General features: G+C 42.7%; 1 protein-coding gene across 1 annotated transcript in view; it reads left to right on the top strand.

Moving 5' to 3' along the window:
- Nucleotides 1-25,256, top strand: part of TNKS (tankyrase) — a 2,150,186-nt gene extending 2,124,930 nt beyond the window's left edge. The window contains exon 27 of the mRNA XM_044060937.1: nt 24,472-25,256. Coding sequence (XP_043916872.1) covers nt 24,472-24,558 — 87 coding nt within the window. The 3' untranslated portion in view covers nt 24,559-25,256. The remainder of the gene's footprint in view (nt 1-24,471) is intronic.
- Nucleotides 25,257-25,704: the final 448 nt, after the last annotated feature.

Here is a 25,704-nt window from a genome sequence, read left to right as displayed (position 1 = left end):
TCCTTAGCTAAGTGGTTAGCTGACTGTATTTCTTATGTATATAAGGAAAAAGGCTTGATGCCACCTAGACCGGTCAAGGGTAACTCGATTAAATATTTTCCAACATCCTCAGCCTTCTTTTCCAGGGTTTCAGTTGATGATATTTGCGCTGCTGCTGCAGCTGCCACCTGGTCTGACATTCACACCTTCATTTCCAATTTTATTTGCTATCCAGGAGTAGGGCAGCTTTTGGTTCAGCCAGCCTCCTGGACTCCCTTCTGTGAGACCACTCCGAGAGCTAAGTAGCTAGGGTCTCTGTCCCCATCCATTGAGGAATGGATGGAACAGACATCAGATACGAAAGTTATGTACTTACCATAACAGTGGATCTGTGTTGTCTGATTCTATACTTCCTTAACTTCTCTCATCCCCCTTACATTTCTTGGAAGGTTTGGTTTTGTGTTTCTGGTATGACAGTATGATTTACCCTTGACCAAGGTATTGCACTCTTAAAGCTCCAGAACAGTGTTCTGTCTCAAATATCCCTTGTATCCTGGAGGTTGGTTACCTTGTTTCCTTTGTCTGTTCTTGTGTGGTTGTGTCATACAGTTGTGGGCATACTAGATCTGAGGTAATTTTAGGGACAGGAGGGAATTATGGGTAAGGGAATGAGCCTCAGCCTAGTGAATCCTGAAGTCTAAAACCAGCCAAAGTTGGATCCAGGATCAGAGCTGAAGATCCATCCATTGATGAAGGATGGAATCAGACAACACAGAATTATCTTTATGGTAAGTACATAACTTTAGATCTGATCTTGTCAGTTTTCATTCATTCCTCGACCACTGGGTTCGGATCTGACTCTGCTGTTACTATAGCTCAGGGCCAATTGAAATGCTCAAGCTCCTCCCTACCCACAATGCAACAACTCCTAACATACCCCAGATCTTGTTTGCTGCTTTTTGCGAATACACATGGTCAGCTTTGCTGTTAAGCGAATTTAAAGATGTTTTATTTGAACGATTTTTTTTCTTTTTCCTGTATCTCTCTTTGTACACTTGGTGTATTTTTGAATACCATTGCTGCTACTTTTTCCTTGTCATATCTCCATTTATTAAAATATAACACTTCTCTTTTCTGTAACGTTTTCCTGTTACACCATTAGTGTATTCTGTCCTACCATTGTTGGTACTTTTTTTCATTTCCTTCTTACCCTTTCTATATAAACAAAAAAAAATCTTTCTCTCTTTGTTTTCTTCAAAATGTCAGAAAAAGATTTCAGAAAAATGTAGAAGGTGTGGCCATAAGCTACCTTGTTCAGACTCTCATGATCTTTGTCTGTTGTTTAGGCCCTGCGCATTTTAATGTAGAATGCAGTACTTGCAAAAGCTTTAATCTGCGAGCAATAGTGGACCATAAAAATAAGCTGATTCTAAAGGGACTTCTTCCTACTTCTTTTTTGGAAGCCATTTTTGGGGTTCAACCCCCTAAGATAACTTCCGAAGAGGCTACAAAAAGGTCCCCAAAGAAGTCGAGATCTACGACTTTATCCACAATGGAGCCACCACAAAAGAAATTGAGGTTGGATCCAAAGTCTTCCAGTTCGAAGACTTTGACAGGATCCCCTAAATGTCCTTGGATCCAAGTATGTTGGATGCTAAATCACTCCCTCAGACCCAGTACTCTCCCTCCATAGATTCAGTGCTGTCTGCAGTCACATCTCCCTTCCTAGAGAGAGAGACTGCTTTCCAAATCACCATAATTTTGCTTCTTGTTCTTCCAGGAGCCTCACCGAAGCCAACATGGATAAAACAAGGAGGAAGTTTCTCGAGGCAGATACAGATGGAGTGTTCTCCTGCTGCCATCCCTTCTGGTCAAGAAGTCGTGGCCAGCTCTACCCCTCCAGTATATTGTCTCCTTCTCTGATTCAACACTTTGTGTCAGAGTCCTTAGATCCGAGTTTGACGAGACCATCTAGATCAGATCATAGGATAGTTGTTTCCTTGGAACCAAGGGTTTCCCTGAACTCTCTGGCTCTGACGAGTTCAGTGCATCCAAAAGGACGCACTTAGATTCCCCACAGGAATCTATCACAGAAGACACTGATTTTGAAGATGGGGAAGGATCCCCTAGATCACCACCCAAAGACGTCTCATTTGGAGACATTTAGAGATCCTCAAGCAACAGAGTGGTTGATCCTCCCATAATCCTTCCTTGAAGGAATCTATGTTCGTGGAGGCATTTGGATCTGGCCCATCTATCTCTTGGGTTACTCCAGTCACTGATGAGCTCATTGGTTTGATCTCTCAGCTGGCATGAAGGAACCTGATGTGGCTGAACCTATCCCAAGAGACAAGACCAAATTCTTGCACTACCGACAGGAAGGGAATTTTTGAGCAAGGGAGTACCACTGTCCATCCCCCTAACAGAGAGTGTAGGGCTTTGGACAGATTTGGGAAGTGTGTCTACACTTCAGCAACTTTTGCTCTTGTGTCACTGAATTATTTGGTACATTTCACTACGTTGCAAAGAGACTTGATAAAAGAACTGCTAAATACTCTTTCAAGGACCACTACTGCTGAGACTCCAGCTTTGGTAGCCTCACAGTTGGCAACCCTTCAGTCCATTTTAGACTCCTCCATGCTCCTCTATGAGGCTTCTCTCTCATGCAACTGAAAGTACCTCAAGGGTGGCGGGTTCAGGCATCTCATTAAGGAGACATGCCTGGATGTCTTTGTATGATTTTGCACAGCCCTTCAAATCTTCTTTTGTCAGTGCTCCCTTTGATGGATTTTCCTTATTTGGCCCCAAAGTGAGGGTCAAACACACTAAGTATGAAAAAGATGGAAAGACTCTCTCTCTGCTGTAGTACATTTTTCAACCTCTCAAAGCACCTTCTCTAGGAACCCATGAGGGGACGGAAAATGTGGTTCAAAAAATCTCAGGCCCGGAAAATGTGGTTCAAGAATTCTCAGGGCCCTTTCCAAGATCCACATGGAGATGGTTCCCCTAGAGGCAGAGGGGGGAATGCTAATGGAAGACATCACCCATGCAGCAGAGGTGGCCCGTAAAATCAAGGGTCTAGAGACATATTCTCCGACAGGCCCTACCAGCGCTCCTGACAGGAGACCTGATTGCCCCCCTCTGGAGGCAATTGGGGGTTGTTTATCCCTGCAGCAGAGAGCCTGGCTAGATATCACAAAAGATGCCTAGGTGCAGAGGATTATTTGCAGAGGTTATGTAATTCCCTTTTCCCTTCCACCCCCATCCTCACAAAAGTTTTCCAATGTTCCAGCCAATCAGAGGAACGTAGCAGCACTAGAAATATAAAAGCTGCTAGAAAAGAGAGTCATCCAAGAAGTCCCACCAGACCAGAAAGAATCTGGAACTTGCTCAAGATTCTTTTTAGTGCCAAAGAAAACAGGGTGCTTGGAGACCAATTCTGGATCTCAGCAAATTGAGCCAGTCAGTTTGACACTCAAAGTTTCAGATGGTCATGGTTTAATCCATCCTGCCATTTCTAGGCAAGGATGATTGCATGTGCTTGATAGATCTTCAAGATGCATACTCACATAAAAATGAACAAGCGGTCCAGCAGATTCTTAGCTTCCAGCTGAGAGCCAGTCATTACCAGTTAAGAGCCCTGCCCTTTGGTCTCACCACAGCCTCCAGGGTGTTCAGCAATTGCATGTCAGTGGTGGCAGCTCACTTGAGACTACAGAGATTCCGGGTGTTTCTGTGTTTAGACGACTGACACATTCACTGCCCCGACCAGATGTCTACAGATAATAGCAAGAGACCAGTTACTCCAAACTTGCTCCCTTGTAGGAATTACAGAAAATTACAACAAATCCCAATTACAACCGTCTCAAACGCTGCAGTTCATAGGGGGAAATTTTCAATACAGTATCTGCAACAGCTTCATTTCCCTAGCCCAGAGTACAGACATTGAGGTTCCAGGTCACAAAAATTGCTCATGGCACCAAAATTTCAGCCAGATTGATTCTTCACGCCTTGGAGTCAATGTCAGCAGTCATAATTGTAGTCCCCCTGGCAAGATTTCATATGAGAATTTTTCAGTGGATGCTAGCATCTCAATGGTCAATTCTTTATCAGCAGATGTAAGTTCAAATAAGGATCACACAAGCATGCAAAAATACCTTTTGTGGTGGATAGTCAGATCATGTTCTACAAGGCAATCCGCTCATTCTCCCTCAACTCAAGGCCATAGTGACCACAGAAGCATCCTAGAATGGGTGGGGGGGACTTCCTGGGGAAAACAGTTCAGGGCACTTGGTCCCCCTAAGAGGCCAATTTGCATATACATGTCCTGGAGATGAGAGCAGTGCTTTTAACTTTGCAAGCTTTTCAGGATGATCTACCTCTGGGGAAAGTTGCGATTCAAACAGGCAATATGTCAGTAGTTTGGTACATCAACAAACAAGGAGGAACTAGATCTTAACCCTTGTGTCAAGAAGCACTCGGAATGTGGCTGTGGGCAATCTCATGCAACCACTTTGTGATAGCAATGTACATCATGGGAAAGTCCAGCGTGATAGCAGACAGATTGAGCAGATCCATTCTACTATTTCATGAGTGGTTTCTCAATGTGAAAGTGATGTAAGGGATTTTTCGTCAGTGGGGCTAGCCTTTCTGCAGTCTTTTTGCGTCTCCCCTAAACAATAAATACAGCATATTTTTTTCCCTAATCCCCCCACCAGGGGAATCACTGAGGGATGCTGTGCTCCACAGTTGGCCATCTGGTCTTCTCTGTGTTTATCCACCAACTCCCTTGTTTCCCAAGTTTCTACAGAAAGCTGCAAGGTTGAAGAGTTAAGTCATCCTCATTGCACCTGACTGACCTCAACAGGTTTGGTTCCCCTTCCTTTGGCCTCATCTTCTTTGCCTACCTTGGATTCTGGATCCAATTCCAGATCTCCTGTGTCACCCAACAAGCATGATTCATCTGGATGTCTCAAACCTCAGGCTAACAGCGTGGCCTCTCCACTTCCATTAATAACCAGGCAACCTATGCTCTCATCTCCTGTACATCATATACTTTTGTCTTCCTATAAAGATTCTACTAGGAAAATTTGCAAAAGTAAATGGAAGAGATTTGTTGGGTGCAGCAAAAAGATATTGATCTCTTTTCAGCCTCTACACAGTGTCCTAGAGTGTTTGGCAAAAATTTTCAATGAAGGAGCTAGCTCCACTACAATTAAAGTTCAATTGGCAGCAATCTCTAACTTTCATGATGGAGTTGACAGTTCTTCTCTAGTCTCTACTAACATATGCAAGGCTTTCCTAACAGGTACTATTTTACTTAGACCACCTTATAAAGATCATACTCCTCCATGGGATTTGAATCTTCTACTGCAAGCCTTAATTCATTCCTCCTTTGAACCAGCCAAACAATGTGATCTTAAATTTCTGACCTAGAAAACAGTATTTCTAGTGGCTATTACCTCTGCCAGAAGAATTTCAGAACTTCAAGCATTATCCTGTAAACCTCCTTACTTGATTTTCCATAAGGATAGGGTGACATTAAAAACAACCCTTCCTTCCTAAGGTGGTGTCAGAATTCAGCATCAATCAGTCTATTAACTTGCCTGTTTTCTTTCCAAAATTTGAAACTAGAGGTGAATATGTGTGTGTTTCTCCTTGCACAGCACAAGAGAGATTAGAAAGTCTGATCAGATGGTTTATAGCCTTTGCAGATGACAAACTAGTCAAATATGTCACAAATGTAACATTGGCAAGATGCATTACTGACTGCATTTCCTTTGTGTATAATAAATTGGGCATTTCATTATCAAAAACTTTGAGCCCACTCTACTAGATCTATGACAATCTCGTCAGTATTTTTTATCCAATCATTCCATGGATGACATATGCCCAGCTGCTACTTGGGCTAATCCTCATACTTTTATTACTCATTACAAATCTGATCTGTTCTCAAGGGGCAGAGCAGCCTTTGGTTCAACTATGCTCACAAACATCCTTCCTTAGACTCCACCTGGGATTTCAGGTTGCTGGGGACTGTCCCACTGGTTGAGGAATGAATGAAAATTGGCATCCGATAAAGAGGTTATGTACTTACCATAACATTCTATTTGCATTGTCTTTTCATTCTTCCTCAACTCTCTGCCCGCCAACCACCAACCTTTGTCATCATGGACTTCTGGAAGAGTGAGATGTTTATAAAGACACCACAGTGTCTTGTATTGAGCTCCAGGTATTGATTTCCTTTGTCAGGAATATTATTGTAATATTTCTTACATATGTCATTTAGCAAACAAGATTTGAAGTATATTAGGGGTTGGTACATTATGGGTAGGAAGGAGCTTGAGAGTTTCAGTTGGCCATGAGTTATAGTAATGGCTGAGTTGGATCCAAGGTTTGGATCCGAACGCAATGAATGGATGAGGAAGAATGAAAATGGCCCACACAGATGAAACATTATGGTAAGTATCAAACTTCTTTTTTTCAGACAAACGGATTCTAAAATTCATTCATCAAGGTTACAGATGGCAGTGGGAGGAAATTCGTCTTTTCCAGAGGGGTCAGTGCTCATCCTCCAGATGAGACTCTCTTGATGTCCTACTATTCATACGCTGCAGTATTCATCACATAAGGGAGTCTGCCTCCAGCTGACTCATACATCCAGCCAGTATTCAAAAGGCTACATGCTACTGTGAGGTACGTGCTATGCCTCACAACATCACCCGTATGTCGGGTATAAAGCAGATGTCAGCATGCATCTATCTCAGAACTTTTCTGCCACCTGTCTGATCTCCTGCTCCAAGCAAGAACAGTTGTGTACCAGTTACCAAATAAGTGTCCATTTTGGGTTTTTTCTTCTTAGATTTTTTTGCTGCTGCTTCTTTTTTGTGTTGCATGTCAGCTAGGAAGGACAAGTGTCAGTGTGGAAGGCAGATTCCACAAAAAGACACCCACCATCTTTGATTTTTCTGTCTAGGTCTGGACCTCGACCACACTGAGTACACTATTTGCAAGTTCTTCATCCTTAAGACCCTCAGGAATCATTTAGCTTCTCATAAACTCTACTTAGAAAACAAGCACCTAACACGGGAGATGGAAGTGTCATCAGGTCATTCTGATGAGCCCTTACCAAAAAAGGCCAGAAATCTTTCAGCTCTGCCCTGTCTTCCGGTCATTTCTCCCAAGGCTGATGTAGGCCCGGAGGCAGTGCTGGAGGTGGTGGATGTACCTTCGGTGGGTACCACATATGCCCCAGAGTAATCCACTGGCATGTCTGTGTGGGGGAAGTGTAGGTGTCAGATCTGGGTGAAAAGGGGGAACTTAGGCTCGTTATCTCAGAAGGCCATTGTGGCAGCACACAAACCACTGTGCATGAAGATGTGCTTGCAGATATCGTTGAATGTAGTCTAACATCGGGCCCTTCCACCATTCACCATATAGAAGTCCCTAAAAAGAAGGCCAAAACAAAACATGTTTCTCCTGCTCCACCACAGCAGCCTCCTTTTTCACAAAATCTCTTTAATGCTTTCATGGCCCTTCGCCAGTCTTCTTCTTCTTTTCCTCTGCAGGCCTTTTCCCCTTCTACTACTTTTAAAAGGACAGCTGTTGACACCTCTTCAGAAGTGGAGGATTCTTCTGGAGAGGAGTCTTTGGCCTACACCACACAGATGGTTCCCCAGAGAAGGAATCTAAAGGTACACATTCCCATGGGGAGGATATTTTCAATGAAGAGACTGTTCTCAAAATGAAAGATTTTTTCAAGTGGGACTGTTCCCAAGTTTCAGACATACAGAAGAGGTACTATGACCTCTTGCAGATGGATTCCCCATCTCCTTCTGCAATCCTTCCAGTCCTGCCTGCTTTTCTGGATACTTTCTTGGCTGCTTCCCACTGTCCAGGCTGTCAGCCTCCTGGCCCTAAGCGTCTACTCAGGTCCCGTAAGGTACCTGAGGACTCCAAGTTTCTATTCAAGGCTCCTTCTGCCGACCCAGGTACCATATCTGTTTCTGTGGAGAAGGTTTTCAAATTGCTCCCATCCACTTCCTTGTTACCCTCTGATAAGGAGAATAAGGTCATGGAACATTTGGGGAAAAAGGTTTACACATTTGCCACTTTGGCCTTCCGGGCAATTAATTATCAGACCCACATGGCAAACTACTCCCTGGCTCTTCTTGCTGATGCAGGGAAACTTTTGGCAGACATCCCAGATTCCCCAGCTAAATCACAATTGTCAGCTATCCTCAATTCATCTGCACAAGTGACTAGGCACTCCCATCAAGTGCAGTTATGATACTGATGCTTCTGCTAGGGCAGCTGCCACTGGGTCTGTCCTAAGAAGATTATCTTGCCTCAGGCTACAGCCTTTGCCTGAGGATTTCATGGCCAAATTGATGGACGTACTGTTAGATAACAAAGCCTTATTTGGTAGTTCGGCAACAGAACTGTTCAGAAATTTACAAGAGAAAGGGAAGTAGTTACAGGACCTTAAACGTATTCTTGTATCTCTAGTATTACAGTTCCAAAGGGATTATCTAGTTAAGACTGTCTTTGTAAGAGAACCATCCCTGTCCTCCTCTTCTAGAAGTAAGAGGGGACCTAGAAAGCCAGCCTCTTCCAAGTCTGTTCCAGCCACTCCTGCTTCAAAATGGTCCTTTCAGTCTCAACCTAAGCCGGGTAGCCTGTGACTGCCAGCCTCTAGGGCGATCCACTCCCCTGTCTGTTCGTCTCAGTCTATCTCTTGCTGCTTGGAAACTGATCACCCAGGACTCTTGGGTCCTCTCCATCATCAAGATAGGGTATTCCATGGTCTGGGAAAAATATCCCTCGTTCAGAGGCATCCCACCATCCCTCAAAGATCAGTTGAGCTTCTTCCCTCATGTCATCTCAGACCTGCTCTCTCAGAGGACTATCCAAGAGGTTCCCACTTCCCAGCAAGGAAATGGATTTTACACCAAGATGTTCTTCGTCCCTAGGAAGGATGGCCCTTGGAGACCCATCCTGCATCCTTCCCATTTAAACACCTTTCTCAAAGTCCCATCTTTTCGTATGTTGATTTTGTCTTCTCTTCTGTCCCTCTCATTCTTCCCCAGGCATTCATGGTTTCTGAAGACATAAAAAATGCTTATCTTCACATCCCCATCCACCCGCAATTCAGAAGATTTTTACGTTTTTCTGTTGCTTCCTTGCATAAGAAGGGGAACTACATTGGTGGATCCTACAGGTTACCCAAAACCCTGGTATACCCTTACAACCACTGCTTCCTTCCCTAGAGCTATTCTCAGATGCTTCAGACACTGGTTGGGGTGCAACTCTTCAAGCCTTGAGGGTCAGAAATATTTGGTCTCCCAAACAGACACAGGAACATATCAATGTAAAGGAGGTGAGGGCCCTAGTTTATGCCCTTCAAATCTTCAAAAGCAACCTAGTACCGGGAGTACTGAGGTGGTTCACAGACAACACCACAGCTCTTTGGTACATCAACAAGCGGGGGCTACGAAGTCTTACATTTTATGCAGACTAATCCTACTCACCTGGGAATTATGCTTACAAAACCAAATTACCCTTCAGGCTGTTTACTTTCCCTCAGCTCAGAATATAGTGTTAGACTGTATAAGCAGTTCAATGACCCAATCCTATGAGTGGATGTTGCACAGGGAGGTGTTTCTGGCCCTAATCCATTGCTGCAGTACATCTGATCTCTTTGCCTCCTCCATGAACAGACAACTTCCAAAATTTTGTGCCAGGGTCCCACATTCCCAGGTCTGGAAGGCGGACGCTCTATCTTTCTCTTGGAAGGGGATGTTTTTGTATGTATTCCCCCTTGCCTCTCCTACAAAAGGTCCTACTGAACATTCAACAGTATTGGCTGAGTTGGTAACTCCCTTTTGGTGAAGGCAGCATTTGTTCCCCCTTCACATGCACTTAGCCAAAGGCAATCATCACAGGTTAACCCACAGGATGGATCTACTCACTCAGGACAAAGGGAACCTAGTACATCCACAACTGTCAACCCTGAACCTGACCTTCTGGGTGATAGGGTTTTAATCCCTTATAGACACCTATTTCCAGAGGACGTTCTACAAGTTCTGCAGGAGGCTAGAAAAACCCTCTACTAGGAAATTCTGTATTTCCAAATTGAAAAGGTTTTCCATCTGGTGTTGCAAAAAGGACTTACAGCCACTGTGTTCTGGTGGTCTTGTCCTATCTGTGTGAAATGATGAGGGCTGGGTTGTCCTGCTCTTTGGTGAAGGCTCACCTTTCAGCCATTTCTGCTGCCTATTTCTCCACCATTAGCCTCCAGGTTAGAGGTTAAGCTGTTCATAAAAGACATCCTTCATATCAGACCACCAAGGAAACCAATACCTCCTCCTTGGGATCTCAATTTTTTGTTAGAGAAGATTACAGTGGACAATTTGAACCAGCAAGCTCTTCTTCTCTGCAGCATTGCACTTGGAAAACTGTTTTGTTAGTAGCCGTTACCTCTGCCGGAAGGGTTTCAGAATTACAAGCCCTGATGTCCAATCCCCCCTTCTCTGCCTTTCATAGAAACAGGGTTCCCCTGTGTACTAACCCTTCCTTTATGCTCAGAGTGGTAAATGAATTGTCCCTTAATCAGTCTATTAACCTACCTACCTTTTTTCCTTCCCCTCAGTGTCCCAGTGACAGAATCTTGCACACCATGGATGTGCACAGACAACTCAGATACTATCATAGCAAAACCAAACTTATAAGTAAGACTGAATGCTTGTTTGTCTCTTACCACCCAAGGGCCCTGAGTCAATCAGTTTCCAAGCAAACTATTTCCAAATGGATTTCTAAAACTATTGCCTTTTGCTGTCTGTCTAATGGTAAGAGCCTTACTTCTCCAGTGAAGGCTCACTCTACGAAAGGTTTGGACTCTGGCTGTATCCTGGAGACAGCCACCTGGTCTTCTGTTCATACTTTCACTAAACATTACAAGCCAGACACCATCTCCAAATCCAGAGTTGGGTTTGCCAGAGTAATTGTACATGGATTTGTGGAAAAAGAATCTGTTCATCCTCCTCCCAACCTGTCCCAAGCTTCAGCTTTGGCATTCTCCCTTATGTGATGAATACTGCAGCATATGAATAGAAGGACATAGAATAGTGTAAAATCTTGCCATAACCATAGATGTCCTTCTCTTCTATATGCTACAGTATTGCCCCCCCCCCCACCCCGCCTTTCCGCTGATGCTTGCCTATTTTTTCCTGCTGATATGTTTCTCAGCTAGGATTTCAGGCTGGTGTTCAGTGGCATACAGTTCTGAGGTAGGTGCATGCTGGCATCTTCTTTATACCCAATGTCTCTTTATGGCCTGCATACCATGATGTTGTGCACCGTAGCACGTACCTCGCAGTAGCATGTAGAGTTTTGGATACTAGCCGGATGTACGAGTCTGCCTTTAATGAATACTGCAGCATGTAGAAGAGAAGGACTTCTATGGCTATGGTAAGATTTTACACAACTATTCTTTTCTGCTGATTCTTCATCACATGCTGCTTCGAGGAGTGATAGAACCAGTTCCTCCTTCCCAAATAGGAAAGACTTTTAATTCAAGGATGCTCCTTGGGCCAAAGAAAGAAAATGCTTAGAGACCAATTCTGGATCTTTTGTACTTAAATTTTTGAGATGGTGCCCAAACTCAAAATGATGTTACTTCACAACCTGTTGCCTCCTCTTCCAAGTTTCCTGGTAACACTAGACTTAAAAGATGCTCATCACATCCCTATTCATCCAGACTCCATGTTGTTTAAGCATTTGTGTGTCTGGATCACAGTTTTCTGCCTTACCCTTTGGAGTGTCCACTGCACCAAGAGTAATGTTCATCGTGCATACAGCTGCAGTCATTACAGATGGGTTATCCTGCCGTCAGGCGGGTCCTCGGTCGGCCGAATTCCAAAGTCTAGGTCCGGCGTCTGTTGTCATCGCTTCTTCCCTGACGTCAGTGCGGCAGGGGTATAAAAGAGGCAGCCGACGCCATTTTCTTCAGTCTTTCTTGCCGCGTGGTGCCCGAAGCAGAAGCAGTTCGCAAGTGCCGGTCGGCCAGCTCCTGAGATTTACGAAAGTATTTCAGCCGAAGTCTTCTTTAAAGCTAAGTACCCCGTTGGGGAAACTTTTCTTGCCTCAGTCCGATGTCAGACAAAGTTAATAATTGCATTTGTTGTGGGAAGCAAATACCGCATAAGGATTTCCACTCTTTCTGTATACCTTGCTTAGGGCCAGACCACGACATCTCAGCCTGCCGTTTTTGTGCTAGGTTCAACAAGCACACTATTAAGCGCCAGGCGGAGTTCGCCCTTCATTATTTTGGCAAAAAATTTAATTATATCATGTCATTGGATACACCGACACCAGTTTTGAGCAAAAGACGCAAAGACAAGGACCGACATCCGAGGCCTGCACCGAGTACTGAGACCACGCTTAGGCCGACTACTGGTTCTCCAGTTCTCAGCGAGGCGCCTACGCAGCCCCTGACTACCGATGAAACTATTTTACCGGTGACTTCAGTACCCGAGGTCGCAGGCTCCTCGGTCTCCATTCCCACTGCAGATACCGACGCCACTCTTGGCGGGGAAACTGAAAATTTAGTGAGGCCTGCCATTTCTGAAGGCGTCTTCAGGCCTTCCACCTTCTCTATTAAATCCTTCACTCAATCTAAAGCTGCCATGAAAACTAAAAAACAGGGTCCTCAGACCTCCTCTCAAGGCCCCATGCCTAAAAAGCAGATGCTTAAAATGGCTGAGGATTTGATAACTCTCATCAGGGGTTCTCAACCCCCCTCTGACAAAAGACCCAGATTGGAGGAAGACTACCCTTCCTCAGACCAGGCTTCTGTTACCTCAGACCATTCTGAGGACCAGGATTATGCATATTCCCCTTTTGAAGACTCTGATGCCGAGGAGTCTATTCCCTCGGTCTCCCCCCCTGAGGACTACTCTTTTGGGGAAACCTTGCATACATTGAGGGAGCACTTCCACTGGGAAGGCCACGATTACTCAGATTCCAAGAAAAGGCTCAGGGAATTTCTACTGCTCCCCCAGCATAGGCCCCTGGCTATCCCTCCTGTTTTAGATATTTTGGATGATGTGTACGCAGAAGCCAGTCTTAATCCAGATTCTTTACCCCCAGCCCTTGTTAAACCAGACAGGTATTACCGGGTTCCTGATTCTCACCAGTTCCTTTATAAAAGCCATACTGTGCTGACCCAGAAACAATTTCACAGGGTCCCAAGGGAATAAAGGCCTCTACTGCTAAAAACCCTTTACCTTCAGAGAGAGATTCCAGAGCATTAGAAAGGTGGGGGAAAAAGGTGTATACATCTGCCACCTTGACCATGAGGGCATTAAACTGTCAATTTCATATGTTAAAGTACCAACAGTTTTTGTTATCTCAGCTGAAAAGCAAAATGACACAAACAGAACAACCAGATTTGAAAGAGTTGCAGGATTTGTTGCATGGAGCAGAGCAAGTGGGTAAACATACCTTGCAGTGTGGTTTTGATGCTTTAGAGGCCTCATGTAGAGCTGCTGTCACGGGGTCTGTTATACGTAGACATGCTTGGCTCAAAGAGCAAACCTTACCAGATCATGTCAAAGCAAAGTTATTAGATGCACCACTTCAAAAAGATGTATTGTTTGGTGTTAAAGCTGAGGAGGTACTAAAGAAAATGGAGGAAAAAGCAAAATCTATGCAAACAGTGAAAGATTTCTTGCAGGTGCAACCTCCACGCTTCAGCAGAAACTGGCCTTCAAAAAATTGGTCCTTTCCAGCCACGGACAGACCTCAAAGGGGCAGATACAGACGCCCAAGGGGTAGAGGACAACCACAAGGATCTTACAGAGCTAGACAGTGGCAAGCACCAAACCCAAGAGGTGGAGAAGATTGATCACAGTCATTTAGAAAACAGACACAATGACTTCCCCCTATGTGTGCCAAACAAAGCTTTAATGGCAGCACCTTTGGGTGGAAAACTGGCATTATTTTCAAAAAACTGGCACATTATTACAAAAGACAAATGGATTCTGGACGTTATAGACAGAGGCTACAGGTTCCACTTTCACACCCTTCCAAAAATGAGAGGCTTGCCAAACCTGCCACAAAATCAAAGGGCAGAGGCACAGAGACAAATTTCCGCTCTCATGGATATGAAAGCCATTCAAGAGGTACCTGCAAAAGAACAAGGTCAAGGTTTTTATTCCAGACTATTCCTGGTACCAAGGAAGGACAAAGATTGGAGACCCATCTTAGACCTATCCATCCTAAACACATATCTACAGGTGCCAAAATTCAAGATGCTCACATTACAGCAGCTTCTTCCCATGCTGGGCAAGGAGTCTTGGCTGGTAACATTGGACCTCAAGGAGGCATACCTGCATGTCCCTATCAGACAAGATTGCAGAAGATACCTCAGATTTCTTGCAGGTTCAACCCATTACCAATTCTCTGCATTGCCCTTTGGCTTATCTACTGCCCAGAGTGTTTACGAAATGCCTGGCATCAGTAATTGCCTTCTGCAGACAACAAGGAATACAAATCTACCCATATCTGGACGACTGCCTGATCCAAGCGGACAGCAAGGACATTCTATTGCAGCATCTGGCGTTTGTAATAAAACTGTTAAACTACCTGGGATACACAGTGAACAAAAAGAAATCAAAACTAATACCTTCTCAACAGATAATTTTCCTGGGTGCCAGCTTAAATACAACCACCCAGATGGCCTACCTCACGCCAGACAAACAAGGGCAACTGTCTCAATACTTCAACAAAATGGCAACTTTCACCAGACTAACTGCAAGGAAAGTCCTGCAGGCTCTGGGATTCATGGCATCCTGCATCCGACTAATACCATGTGCAAAGCTGCATATGAGGAAACTACAATGGTACCTAAAAAACTTTCAACACAGCCACAGCTTGAAAACAATTATACCACTCATTCCATGCCTTCAAAAGGAATTTTTGTGGTGGGCTCAAGCATGCCAAAAAAATACAGGTCTCCCTTTCTTTGTACCTCAAGCAACTCAAATCATTACAACGGACGCCTCAGACTACGCCTGGGGAGCACACATGGCAGATCAGTGCATTCAGGGAAATGGTCCCAAAAAGAGAAGCACCTACACATCAACCAAAAGGAGATGCTAGCCGTGCAAAATGCTCTTATGACCTTCAAAGACTTACTGCATCCAGGCCAGCTATTGATAAGGACAGACAACACCACAGTCATATGGTACATAAACAAACAGGGGGGAACTCATTCATACCCCCTGTGCAGGCAAGCCATGACTCTATGGAATACAGCACTGGAATTACAAATTCAGCTACAGGCACAATTCCTGCCAGGGAAGGAAAACACACTGGCAGACAACTTAAGCAGAAACATGACAGACCCACACGAATGGAAGTTGCATCCTCAAGTCCTCTCAAAGATAACTCAGGCATGGGGACAGCCAGACATAGATCTATTTGCTACCCACAGAAATTACCAGTTGGAAAAATTTTGTTCAAGGACCTATCATCCACAGGCCTGGAAAGTGGACGCACTCTCTTTCAATTGGACAACATTGACAGTCTATGCCTTCCCGCATCTTCCTCTACTGACAAAGTTCTATTAAAAGCCAGAGCAGAGAGGCCACAACTGATTCTCATAGCTCCAGACTGGCCACGACAACACTGGTATCCTCTGCTAAAGAGCCTGACACACTCCCCACCATGGATCCTACCTCTAGTCCCTCTTCTGTTGTCCCAGCACAACTACAAAACCCTTCACAGCCAGCTCAAAACCCTAAATCTAGCTGCACGGAGAATACCTTAATTTCCCAATAGACTCTCCTCTCCAAGGAGGTGCAGGATGTCATATTGGAGGCCAGAAGACCCTCTACTAGAAAAGTCTACTCCGCCAAATGGAAACGATTTTGTTCCTGGAATCAAGAAAAGGGCCAGAATCCTTGGGTAATAAATATACCTCAAATTTTACAGTACCTAGCTGAGATGTTAAACAGTGGCCTTTCCTTCTCCTCCATCAAGATCCACGCTTCAGCCATTTCTGCACAATACAATACAGATCCTCCTTTATTCTCACATCCTCTATTAAGGCAGTTCCTCAGAGGGGCAAAAAATATAAAACCCCCACGGAAACCACCAGTCCCAGCTTGGGACCTCAACTTCGTATTAGAAAAGCTGACCCTGCCTCCCTTTGAGCCGGCATCTTCAACAGAACTACAATACTTGTCATGGAAAACAGCCTTCCTTCTGGCTATAACCTCAGCACACAGGGTTTCGGAACTACAGGCCCTCATGGCTGTGCAACCATTCATCATTTTCCATCAGGACAGAGTTTCCTTACGAACCAACCCTACCTTCATGCCAAAGGTAGTATCCAGTGTAGCTTTGAATCAGACTATTTATTTACCTACCTTTTATCCAAATCCACAGAACAAAGGGGAGAGACTACTACATTCCGTGGACATTCACAGACAACTTCGTTATTACTTGGACAGAACAAAGCCATTCAAGAAATCTGAGCAGCTTTTTGTGTCCTATGCTACAGGTGCTCAAGGAAAGGCTATTTCCAAACAGACAATTTCAAAATGGATAGCCCACTGCATACGCTTTTGTTATTCATTTCATGGAAAATCTGTGCCTGTATACATCAGATCCCACTCCACCAGGGCTACAGCTACCTCTGCAGCTTTCCTCATGGGCGGTCCCTACCAAGGACATTTTGGAAGCAGCTACTTGGAGTTCAGTGCTCACTTTCTCCAAGCACTACCACCTTCCTCTATACTCAAAATCTAGAGCGGGCTTTGCCACAGCCGTCCTGCATGGCATCCTCGCCCCACCTAGTTCCACTTAGTGCCTACCACCCTTACTTAGCTTTGGGATTCTACACATCTGTAATGACTGCAGCTGTATGCACGATGAACATAGTACAGTTTTGTACCTACCATAAATGTAGATGTTCGAGTGCTCATACAGCTGCAGTCCAGGTTACCCTCCCTCCATCCCCTCTTAGGACAGGCCTTATGACAAACACCTTTATCATACAACCTATTTGGGGTATTCTTTTACGGTGTATTTGTTTGCAACTACTGTTTTTGATTTATCTACATTGCATGTTTGCATAATATTATGTTTTGCCTCCCTTCTGGGGGTACCTGACATCTGGGGCAAGAAAAACTGAAGAAAATGGCGTTGGCTGCCTCTTTTATACCCCTGCCGCACTGACGTCAGGGAAGAAGTGACGACAACCGACGCCAGACCTAGACTTTGGAATTCGGCCGACCGAGGACCCGCCTGACGGCAGGATAACCCATCTGTAGTGACTGCAGCTGTATGAGCACTCGAACATCTACATTTATGGTAGGTACAAAACTGTACTTTTACAACGTATCTAGCTCCAGTTATAGCTCATTGCAGGCTACAGGGTATCCATATTTTTCTATATTTAGACAACTTGTTTATCTTTGTAGAGCCTTTTTCAAAATGTCAGGAAACCCTGTCTTGGGTGAGAGAGATCTTACACAAGCTGGGATTCCAAATGAACATTCAGAAGTCTTTCTTGACTGCTTCACACAAAATTGCATTTCTGGGATGTTAGCTAGTCACCTCAGTCCAAAGAGCTTTTCTTCCACAGGGAAAAATAGATATGTATCTAGCTCTGTTTCTAAGGTTTCCACTCAGACTTCAATCACCATGAGGAAATACCAAAGGATTTGGGATCTCATGGCACCTGTGATTCCCTTGATACCCCTGGCAAGACTCCACATGAGAAGGATTCAGTACCATCTGAAATCTCTTTGGTCCCAGCGCCAGCACCCATTATCTTTTCAAATCCCAGTGTTGGGGTTTGTTAGAAGGGAAATCATTTGGTGGAGACCCCAGATATCCTTAAATTCAGGTCTTGTCTTCTCTCTGTGGGTTTCAAAGCATTCAGTCACCACACATGCCTTAAACATTGCTTGGGGAACAGTTTCAGGAGGGATAAAAGTGTAGTGTGGGACACCAACACAGATACAAGCACATAAATATCAAGAAGATGCTTGCTCTGATCAAGGCACTCAACTCTCTGAACTCTTCAGGCAGTATACATTCCTTCAGAGCATAGTCTACTGCCAGACTCCTTGAGAAGGTCCAAAACACAGGGTCACAAATGGATGCTTCACCAGAGATGTGTTTCTGGACATTGTCCATTGGTGGGGTATTCCTCAAGTAGATCTTTTTGTCTCTTCTCTGAACAGGCAGCTCCCTGTCTTCTGTTCAGAGTACCATGATTTTTGGCATGGAAGATGGATGCCCTTTTTTTTTCTTGGAAGGGAATGTTTCTTTATGCTTTTCCTCCTCTTCCTCTGCTTCCAAGAGTCCTGCAGGAGATTCAGCTGGACTCCCCAAAAGTCTTGCTAGTGACTCCCTCTTGGCCAAGGCAGCACTGGTTCCCCCTGTTAATGCATCTGGCCAGAGGCAGTCACCACAAATTGCCTCACTGTTTGGACCTCCCCACATGAGACAAGGGATCTCTCATCCATCTTCACTTGTCCACTCTTCAGCTGACACTGTGTGATAAAGTTTTGATCCATTTCAGGCACCTCTTTTCTGAGGACATGCTCAGGGTTTACAGGAGGTAAGGAAACCCTCAACAGAAAAACTTGTATGTCCAAATGGAAAAGATTTTCTGTCTGGTGCAATGCTTATAACCAAGACACTTTTTTCAATGGGGTCCCTTTGGTCCTCTCTCATTTGTGTGAGTTGCTCCAGTCTGGCTTGGCAGCCTGTTCTTCTGTGAAGGCTCACTTGTTAGCTGCTCTGCTTGTCTACCCTTGAATCCTCCTTTGGCTTCTTGTTTTGAGGTCAAACAATTTCTTAAAGATGTCCTACATATTAGGCCTCCAAGGAACTCTATTCCTCCAACTTGGGACATTAATTTTGTTTTGGAAAAAATTGACTCAGGCTCCTTTTGAGCCTGCAGATTCTGCTTCTTTGCAACATTGGATGTGGAAGACTGTTCTGTTACTGGCTCTTACTTCTGCTCAGAGGGTTTCTGAGCTCCAGGCCCTTACAGCCATTCCTCCCTTTTTTTTCCCACAGGTACAGGGTATCCCTGCATGCAAATCCTTCTTTTATGCCCAAGGTAGTAAATGAGTTGTCCTTGAATCAGTCAGTCCAACTCCCTTCCTTTTTCCCTTCTTCTCAGTCTCCTAGTGAATGGTCTTGCATACCTTGACTTTGCACAGACAGCTCAGGTACTAGTTGGATAAAACTAAGGCCATTTCTAAGTCTGATCAACGTTTTGTTTCCTTTCATCCCAGGACATTGGGTTTGGCTGTTTCTAAGCAAACCATCTCCTAGATATCTAAGGCTATTTCTTAGTTTTATACTTTTCATGGCAAATCTTTGTCTACTTCTGTTAGAGCTCATTCCACTAGGATCATTGCTTCTTCTGGTGCTTTCTTCAAGGGGTTGGGCACCAGTTCCATCCCTAAAGCTGCTACTTGGTCTTCAGTGCATACATATACTAAGCATTATAAGTTGTTTACGGTTTTAGGGCCAGAACAGGTTTTGCTAGAACTATTTTATATGGGTTTGTTGAGGGCTCTTCTCAACCTTCTACCTCTCATTCTGTTTCTCGAGCTTTTTATTTTACTTTCCCTACCATTAAGAATACTGCAGTAGTGATACAGAAGGACATAGTATAGTTGTGTAAAATCTTACCATAACAGTAGATGTCTTTTTCTTCACTGTTGGAGTATTCGCTCCCTCCCTCCAAACCCATCTTGTTCTGTTTTTTGTTTTGGATTCCTGTGTGGATGTGGGTTTCCTTTTTTTCTTCTGCTTTTTTTTTCCTTCTAGAGGTACAGGGACTTCTTTGTCCTATGGAGACTGTTCTCGTCTAGGGCAATTCACTTCTGGGTAGCTGAATGTATACATCCTTTTTATGCCCTATGTTTTGTGCGGGGTGCTCAGGTGTGACATACGGTGCATGCAAAATCATTAGGATTTGATATACTGGCCGAACGAAGGGATTCCCTGGCCGGGAGATCCCTACCATTAAGAATACTGCAACAGTGAAGAGAAGGACATCTGTTTTTATGGTAAGATTTTACACAACTGTACGTTCTTCCTGAACATTTGTTCTTCTTGGCTCAAGTTATCCTATACTCCTTGCAGGCTGTTCAGCCAGAGGCAGAAACCTCAGTGTCGAGGGTTCCCTATCCATGACTTTCCGGAAAGGTGAAGAAGAATTAGATTCTGCCTCTTAGACATCTTCTTTTCTTGGATATGACACTGACACCAAGGATGATGGTCTTGGATTCTCTCCCCTTCAAGGGAGATTTCCTTTATAAAAACTCTCACTGAAATGCAGGATTTCTTCAAATGGGAAGACAGGGAGGCATCTGAAGCACAAAACAGTTACTTTGATATCCCCAAACCTCTGGCTGTTTCCCCAAAGTTAGGATAACTGGAGGATGTTTTCTTGACAGCCTATTAAGAACTAGATTGAAACCCTCCTTCCCCTCAAATCTGACAGATTATTTAGGGTGCAAGAGCTTCACAGATTCTTATATAGGTATCGTGGTAGATCCAGCAGCGATTTCAAAACGGTCCGAATTAGTTCCTGCTCCTAATGACAAAGGAAGTAGGACTGCAGACTGATATTGGAAGAAAGTTTACAATGCTTTCAGCTGACAGCCATGACTAAGTTCCAGATTGCTGTTTTCTCAAACAAGAAAGCTCTGATATGGTTTAGGTTGATGTCTGCTTTATACTGCACATACAGACATACCATGAGATTGACACATACTAAGGGGGAAGCATCCTGAGCTCTAAACACAAGATGGACCACAAGGATTCCTAGTAGAGAAGTCCGAATATTAAAGACTATCACAACAGTGATCGACCTGAATTTCTACTATTACAGTATGTTCCTATTCAGTTGTCTTTTCTGTCACTTCACAACATTTCATAGCCTGACAGAAAGTTCAGTTTTATGTTCCTGTACAACTGTACTTTCTCAGGTTAAGAAATGTTGTGAAGTGAACCAGACATATTTGTGTTCTTATTGTTTCTGTATTGTTCTTTTAATATGATGCAAAACTGCTAAGCTACACTGACACATAATCATATAGGCGATATTAATGCTGCCGCTTGAATGTCGCAAAGGCATAAGCTTTTTATTATTCATGGAAACAGAACTCTGAAATCCTAAATATGTGGGTGCTGTACCTTCTTACATGAAGAGTTGTGTGGTTCTAAATTTGGTTAAGATAAATTTACTTATTGTTACCTTCAGACAATCATAGTGGCTGTGATGACATTGTATCAGCAAAAATGGGTCCCTTTGAATAAGAAGATGCAGCTTCTTAACGAAATCATACTGTAAAGGCATCAGCCAGAACTTCTTTAATGTCTTAGTAAGGTCTTCAGAGTATGTGTAGTATTCTGTAACCAAATATAACTTATTGGAATTTGTCCCTTACAATTAGGAAAATAATTATCCTTGCCAAAAGGTAATTCTTGCTTCTATTTTGTGCACGTTTTCCAGTAAACTTTAATACATTTTTTTGCCGAGATGTATCCAAATAATTAATACTGTCAAGGCTTAGAAAATAACAAAACCAAGTTCTCATTCTCAAAATAGTTACTGAAACTGCTGCACCTCATTCCTGCATACTAATTGTAAGTCATCTGTGTAATGTTGATATAATACTACATGCTTTGAGAGATGACCAGTAATTGTATACATGTTGCATAGATATATATATATATTTATATTTCTTTGGCAGTTAGCTTAAGGGATTAATGCTCTGAGCTGTTAATGAGCTGCCTGCTGCAGCTCTAGTCAGCCGTATGGTTTGATTCCTTCTCCTCCATTTGCATGCTGTGTGACTTTAAGCACATTTAACATTTAACCAGACAGTGCTCTTGGGTCACCCCTGAAAAGGGTCAGTTTGTCCAGCAGGCTTGCTTGTTTAACAAACAGATAAAAATGTATATAATAATCATTTTCATAAAGACTCATGTTGTTTGAAACACAAAACTAGCCCCCATCACAGCAACATTCTTTTGTTGAAAAAAAAATGTGATTCGAACAAAACTATATGACCTCGCTAATAAAACGCACACCACGATTAGAAGTACAAAAATAATGTATTGTTTTTATGATGACATGTGATAGATTAATTTCAGTAGTGACCAAGAAGTCGTCATCCTGACATACAAAGGTATGCAGTTGCTTAAGCATGTCAGTAGCATCTTTTATATGTGAACCTAGTTTACGATAATCATCCTGACTTTTTCTAAGTAACTGTCATGACCACTAATTAACCATCCGGAGGGTAAGCAGTTTATTTTTTTATTTTGATTAGGCAGTGAAATGTCAGTGTAATAGTTAAAATTGTTCAAATAATGTTAGTGTAATAGCTTCTTCTTCAACTACATTGATATAAAATGTCTTTGATTAAATAGAAATTCAACCATGAACCTTTGTCCAGAATGGCATGATATTATTGCTTAACTTTAAAATGCCCCTTTCATTTTGATATCTGTTAAGTTTGTGTCAGAATAGTATGCCATACATGTTTTCGCATACTGACAAACGTTGTGGATAACCAGATTTACCTCTCCCCTTGTCAGCAAGCTTATTGACTATGTAGTGCATGGAACATGGTGATTGCACTCCGATATTCAGAAAAAGATAAACCAGTTAAGCACTAAAGTGGCGTGAGACCATATTTTAACAAATGTTATGCACCCTCTGCTTAAGTTATTAAGGTCGGGCCTCATGTTAGGCAGTAAAATCTGCTAGTATTGCCCAGCAAATAGCAGCAGAAAAAAAGATTTGCTTCTGTTTACTGTCCTTACAATTAAGGTGTCCCTAACTTCCTTTTTATAAACATAAAAAAGTAGCTTGAGTAACAGGAAGTATGTTTGTCTACATTTTCTAAAGGATACAAAGTCTGAAACTTAAATGTATATCATTAGACTTCAATCCTTGGTGGTTTATCCAAAAAACACAGATGTCAAGAGAAACAGACCAAAAAATGAAGCAATAATCTGGACAGTTGAGAGGTATGAAAGGTGAGTGTGAACGTAAGGGACTGTGTTACACTGCCTTTCTAACTTACTAAGTGTTTTACTGCTTTGAAAGCAAATTTTATTTTTATTTTTTACTGCAACATATGTAGTACATGGAGTCAGTAAAGCTCCATGCACTACAAAAATTATGATTAGTCTCTGATCCTAACCTATAATTATGTGTTGTCAACATGGCTGCCAAGATTCACCTCTCGAGCTTTGCTGTTGATGTAAATTTCTTGGCATCTATGCCAAGATCACATAGTAAGATGGTTAGGATTGGTGACCCGATCATAAGTCTCTGTGTAGTGTATGGAGTGTCAGGATTAAGCTCTGAAATCAGGAAAAAAATAAACTTGTGAAGCACATCCGTTATGCAAGGCCCACTCTTAACATCTCTTGTGTGCAGTGTGACATACATATTTTCACTTAACATTGTGAATAAATAGATTTCCTTTCCCACTTGGTAGCAAGCTTATTAACTATGTAGTACATGGAGTGCCATGGTTAAGCTCTGAAATCAGGAAAAAGATATATTTGTTAAGCACATCCGTAGTGCAAGACCCACTCTTAAGAGCACTTGGGTATGCTTAACAAAAGCTTGTTATAAACACACTTGAGCACTGTTAAGATTGGATCTTACACGATGGTCCATAACAGTGGGCAATGCTAGCCAGCAGGGAGCAGCATCAGAAAGTAAAACATTGTGTTAAAGCTGTTAGAACTTCACTTTGCCACACTTATACACATAAGTATGACACAGCAAAGTGTCTAACAGCTTAACGGGGGGCACTTTGTTTCTTCCTGCTCTCTAACACTGCACAATTCTGAAATACTTTGCACTCCTACACTTTCTGTAACAGTTAGTAAATGGAGCAGAAAAAGCTCCTTGCACTTCAAAGAATTATGATTAGGTCACTCATAACCCAGTATTATGTGTTTCAACATGGATGCCAAGATTTACCTTTCTAACTTTTCTTTTAATTATTTTGTTTTATGTTCATTATCACTAGTTTCAGGACAAAAGCTGCATGAGCCATATGTATCATGTATAGAGACTTTTAACTTCTTGAAATATAGGCCATACAACTGACATGTGCAAATGAAAGCCTATTTATATTGGTGTACCCATTCAATGATCTGTATGTGTTACAGCTGTAATTTATTTCCATTTTGTTAAAATTATCTCCCACACTAGTATGTCTTGTTAACAGATCTCAAAGCATTTTAGTACATATATCTTTAACAGGAAGTTTTCTTTCTTCACAGTTGTGGGTATGGCCATAGTGTAAAAAGTATAAATTACAACTTGTCCTGTGAAAAATAATAAGCTCACAGCTTTTGTTATTATCTTGTGTGAAAAACAGATACATTTTTATTTTTTTCTTTCTTGCTTTCTTTTAGGCATACCCAGAGTACCTCATCACCTATCAGATTGTGAAGCCAGAAAGTCCTCCACAAGCTGCAGTCACATCAGAGCAAAAGTCCTAGTAAAACACGCTTTGGGAGTTGAAGTCATGGACTGGGATGAAGCGAAACAGTTACAGAGCTTCCACACACAACCCAGAGGAAGCCAACTGCCAAGAATTGACGTGTGTGTGTTTGTGTGTGTAGATATATATATATATATATATATACACATACACATAAAACTGCCACCATTTTCTTTGAAACGTTTACAAGGAACTGCCACTAAAAGACGTACCTCAGGCTCATTTTCAGTGTACCAGTCCAGACTTGAGCAGTGAATGTTTTTGTCTGGTTTGTAGACTGGGTCTGACTTGCCACATGGCTACTACAATTACTCCGACTGCTGCTGTTGTTGCCGCCGCCTTGGATGTTCATGTCACATGAATACCACTGTTTATTTCTAAACATAACAAACGATTCAGAGAAGATGTACTCTCTCTTATTGTCTTCTTCAGTTAATGGATTGCATTTTGTATGTATGCCATCAGATATTTTGAGGAATACAGCCTATTCGTAATCCATATTTAATGTTACGAGAGTCTGAAGATGAGCCAGAGATTTAATTGGGAACACTTTGCACAGTGAAGATGCCAAGAACATTTAATCTGTAATATTTCTTTATCCAGATGGGCTTTTGTCCATTTATCTTTGGCTAATTTTCATTTGTTGCACTTTTTAAGGAAATGTTTTAAGTTATTATTAAACATATTTGTAAAACATTTGGGTGGCATTAATCTGATTTATAAGCCTTCTCACTGCTTTACAGATCTTGAGGAACAGTGGAGTATATAAGGGCACTGGCTCGGGCGGGGGTGGAATTACTTGAGGCTCTGTTCTGTTTTCTGATCCTTCTGTTTTACCCTTAAGTTACAGAACTAAGAAGTCATTTGTCATTATCCGCAATCTTCCACCCATGTAATTCAGCATTTTCCTATCCCTTTGACCTACAGTCCAACCACCATATAGTTCAGGGTTACTAAGAAAAAATAACAAATACAACCTAAAAAAAGCAAAAAATAAAATTTTAAAATACCACCAAGACCACCGATCCAAGAAGTAAGCAATTTTAATAAAACACTTAGCGCCTCGGCTTGCACAGCCTTCCAAGAGTAAAAACACTACAAAACACTCTTTACTTAAATACAGCATATTGCACAAGACAATCAA

Source organism: Protopterus annectens, chromosome 2.part0 (assembly GCF_019279795.1).
Source record: "Protopterus annectens isolate FY-2018-M chromosome 2.part0, PAN1.0, whole genome shotgun sequence".
NCBI lineage: Eukaryota > Metazoa > Chordata > Ceratodontiformes > Protopteridae > Protopterus > Protopterus annectens.
This window is presented reverse-complemented; position numbering and strand designations above follow the sequence as displayed.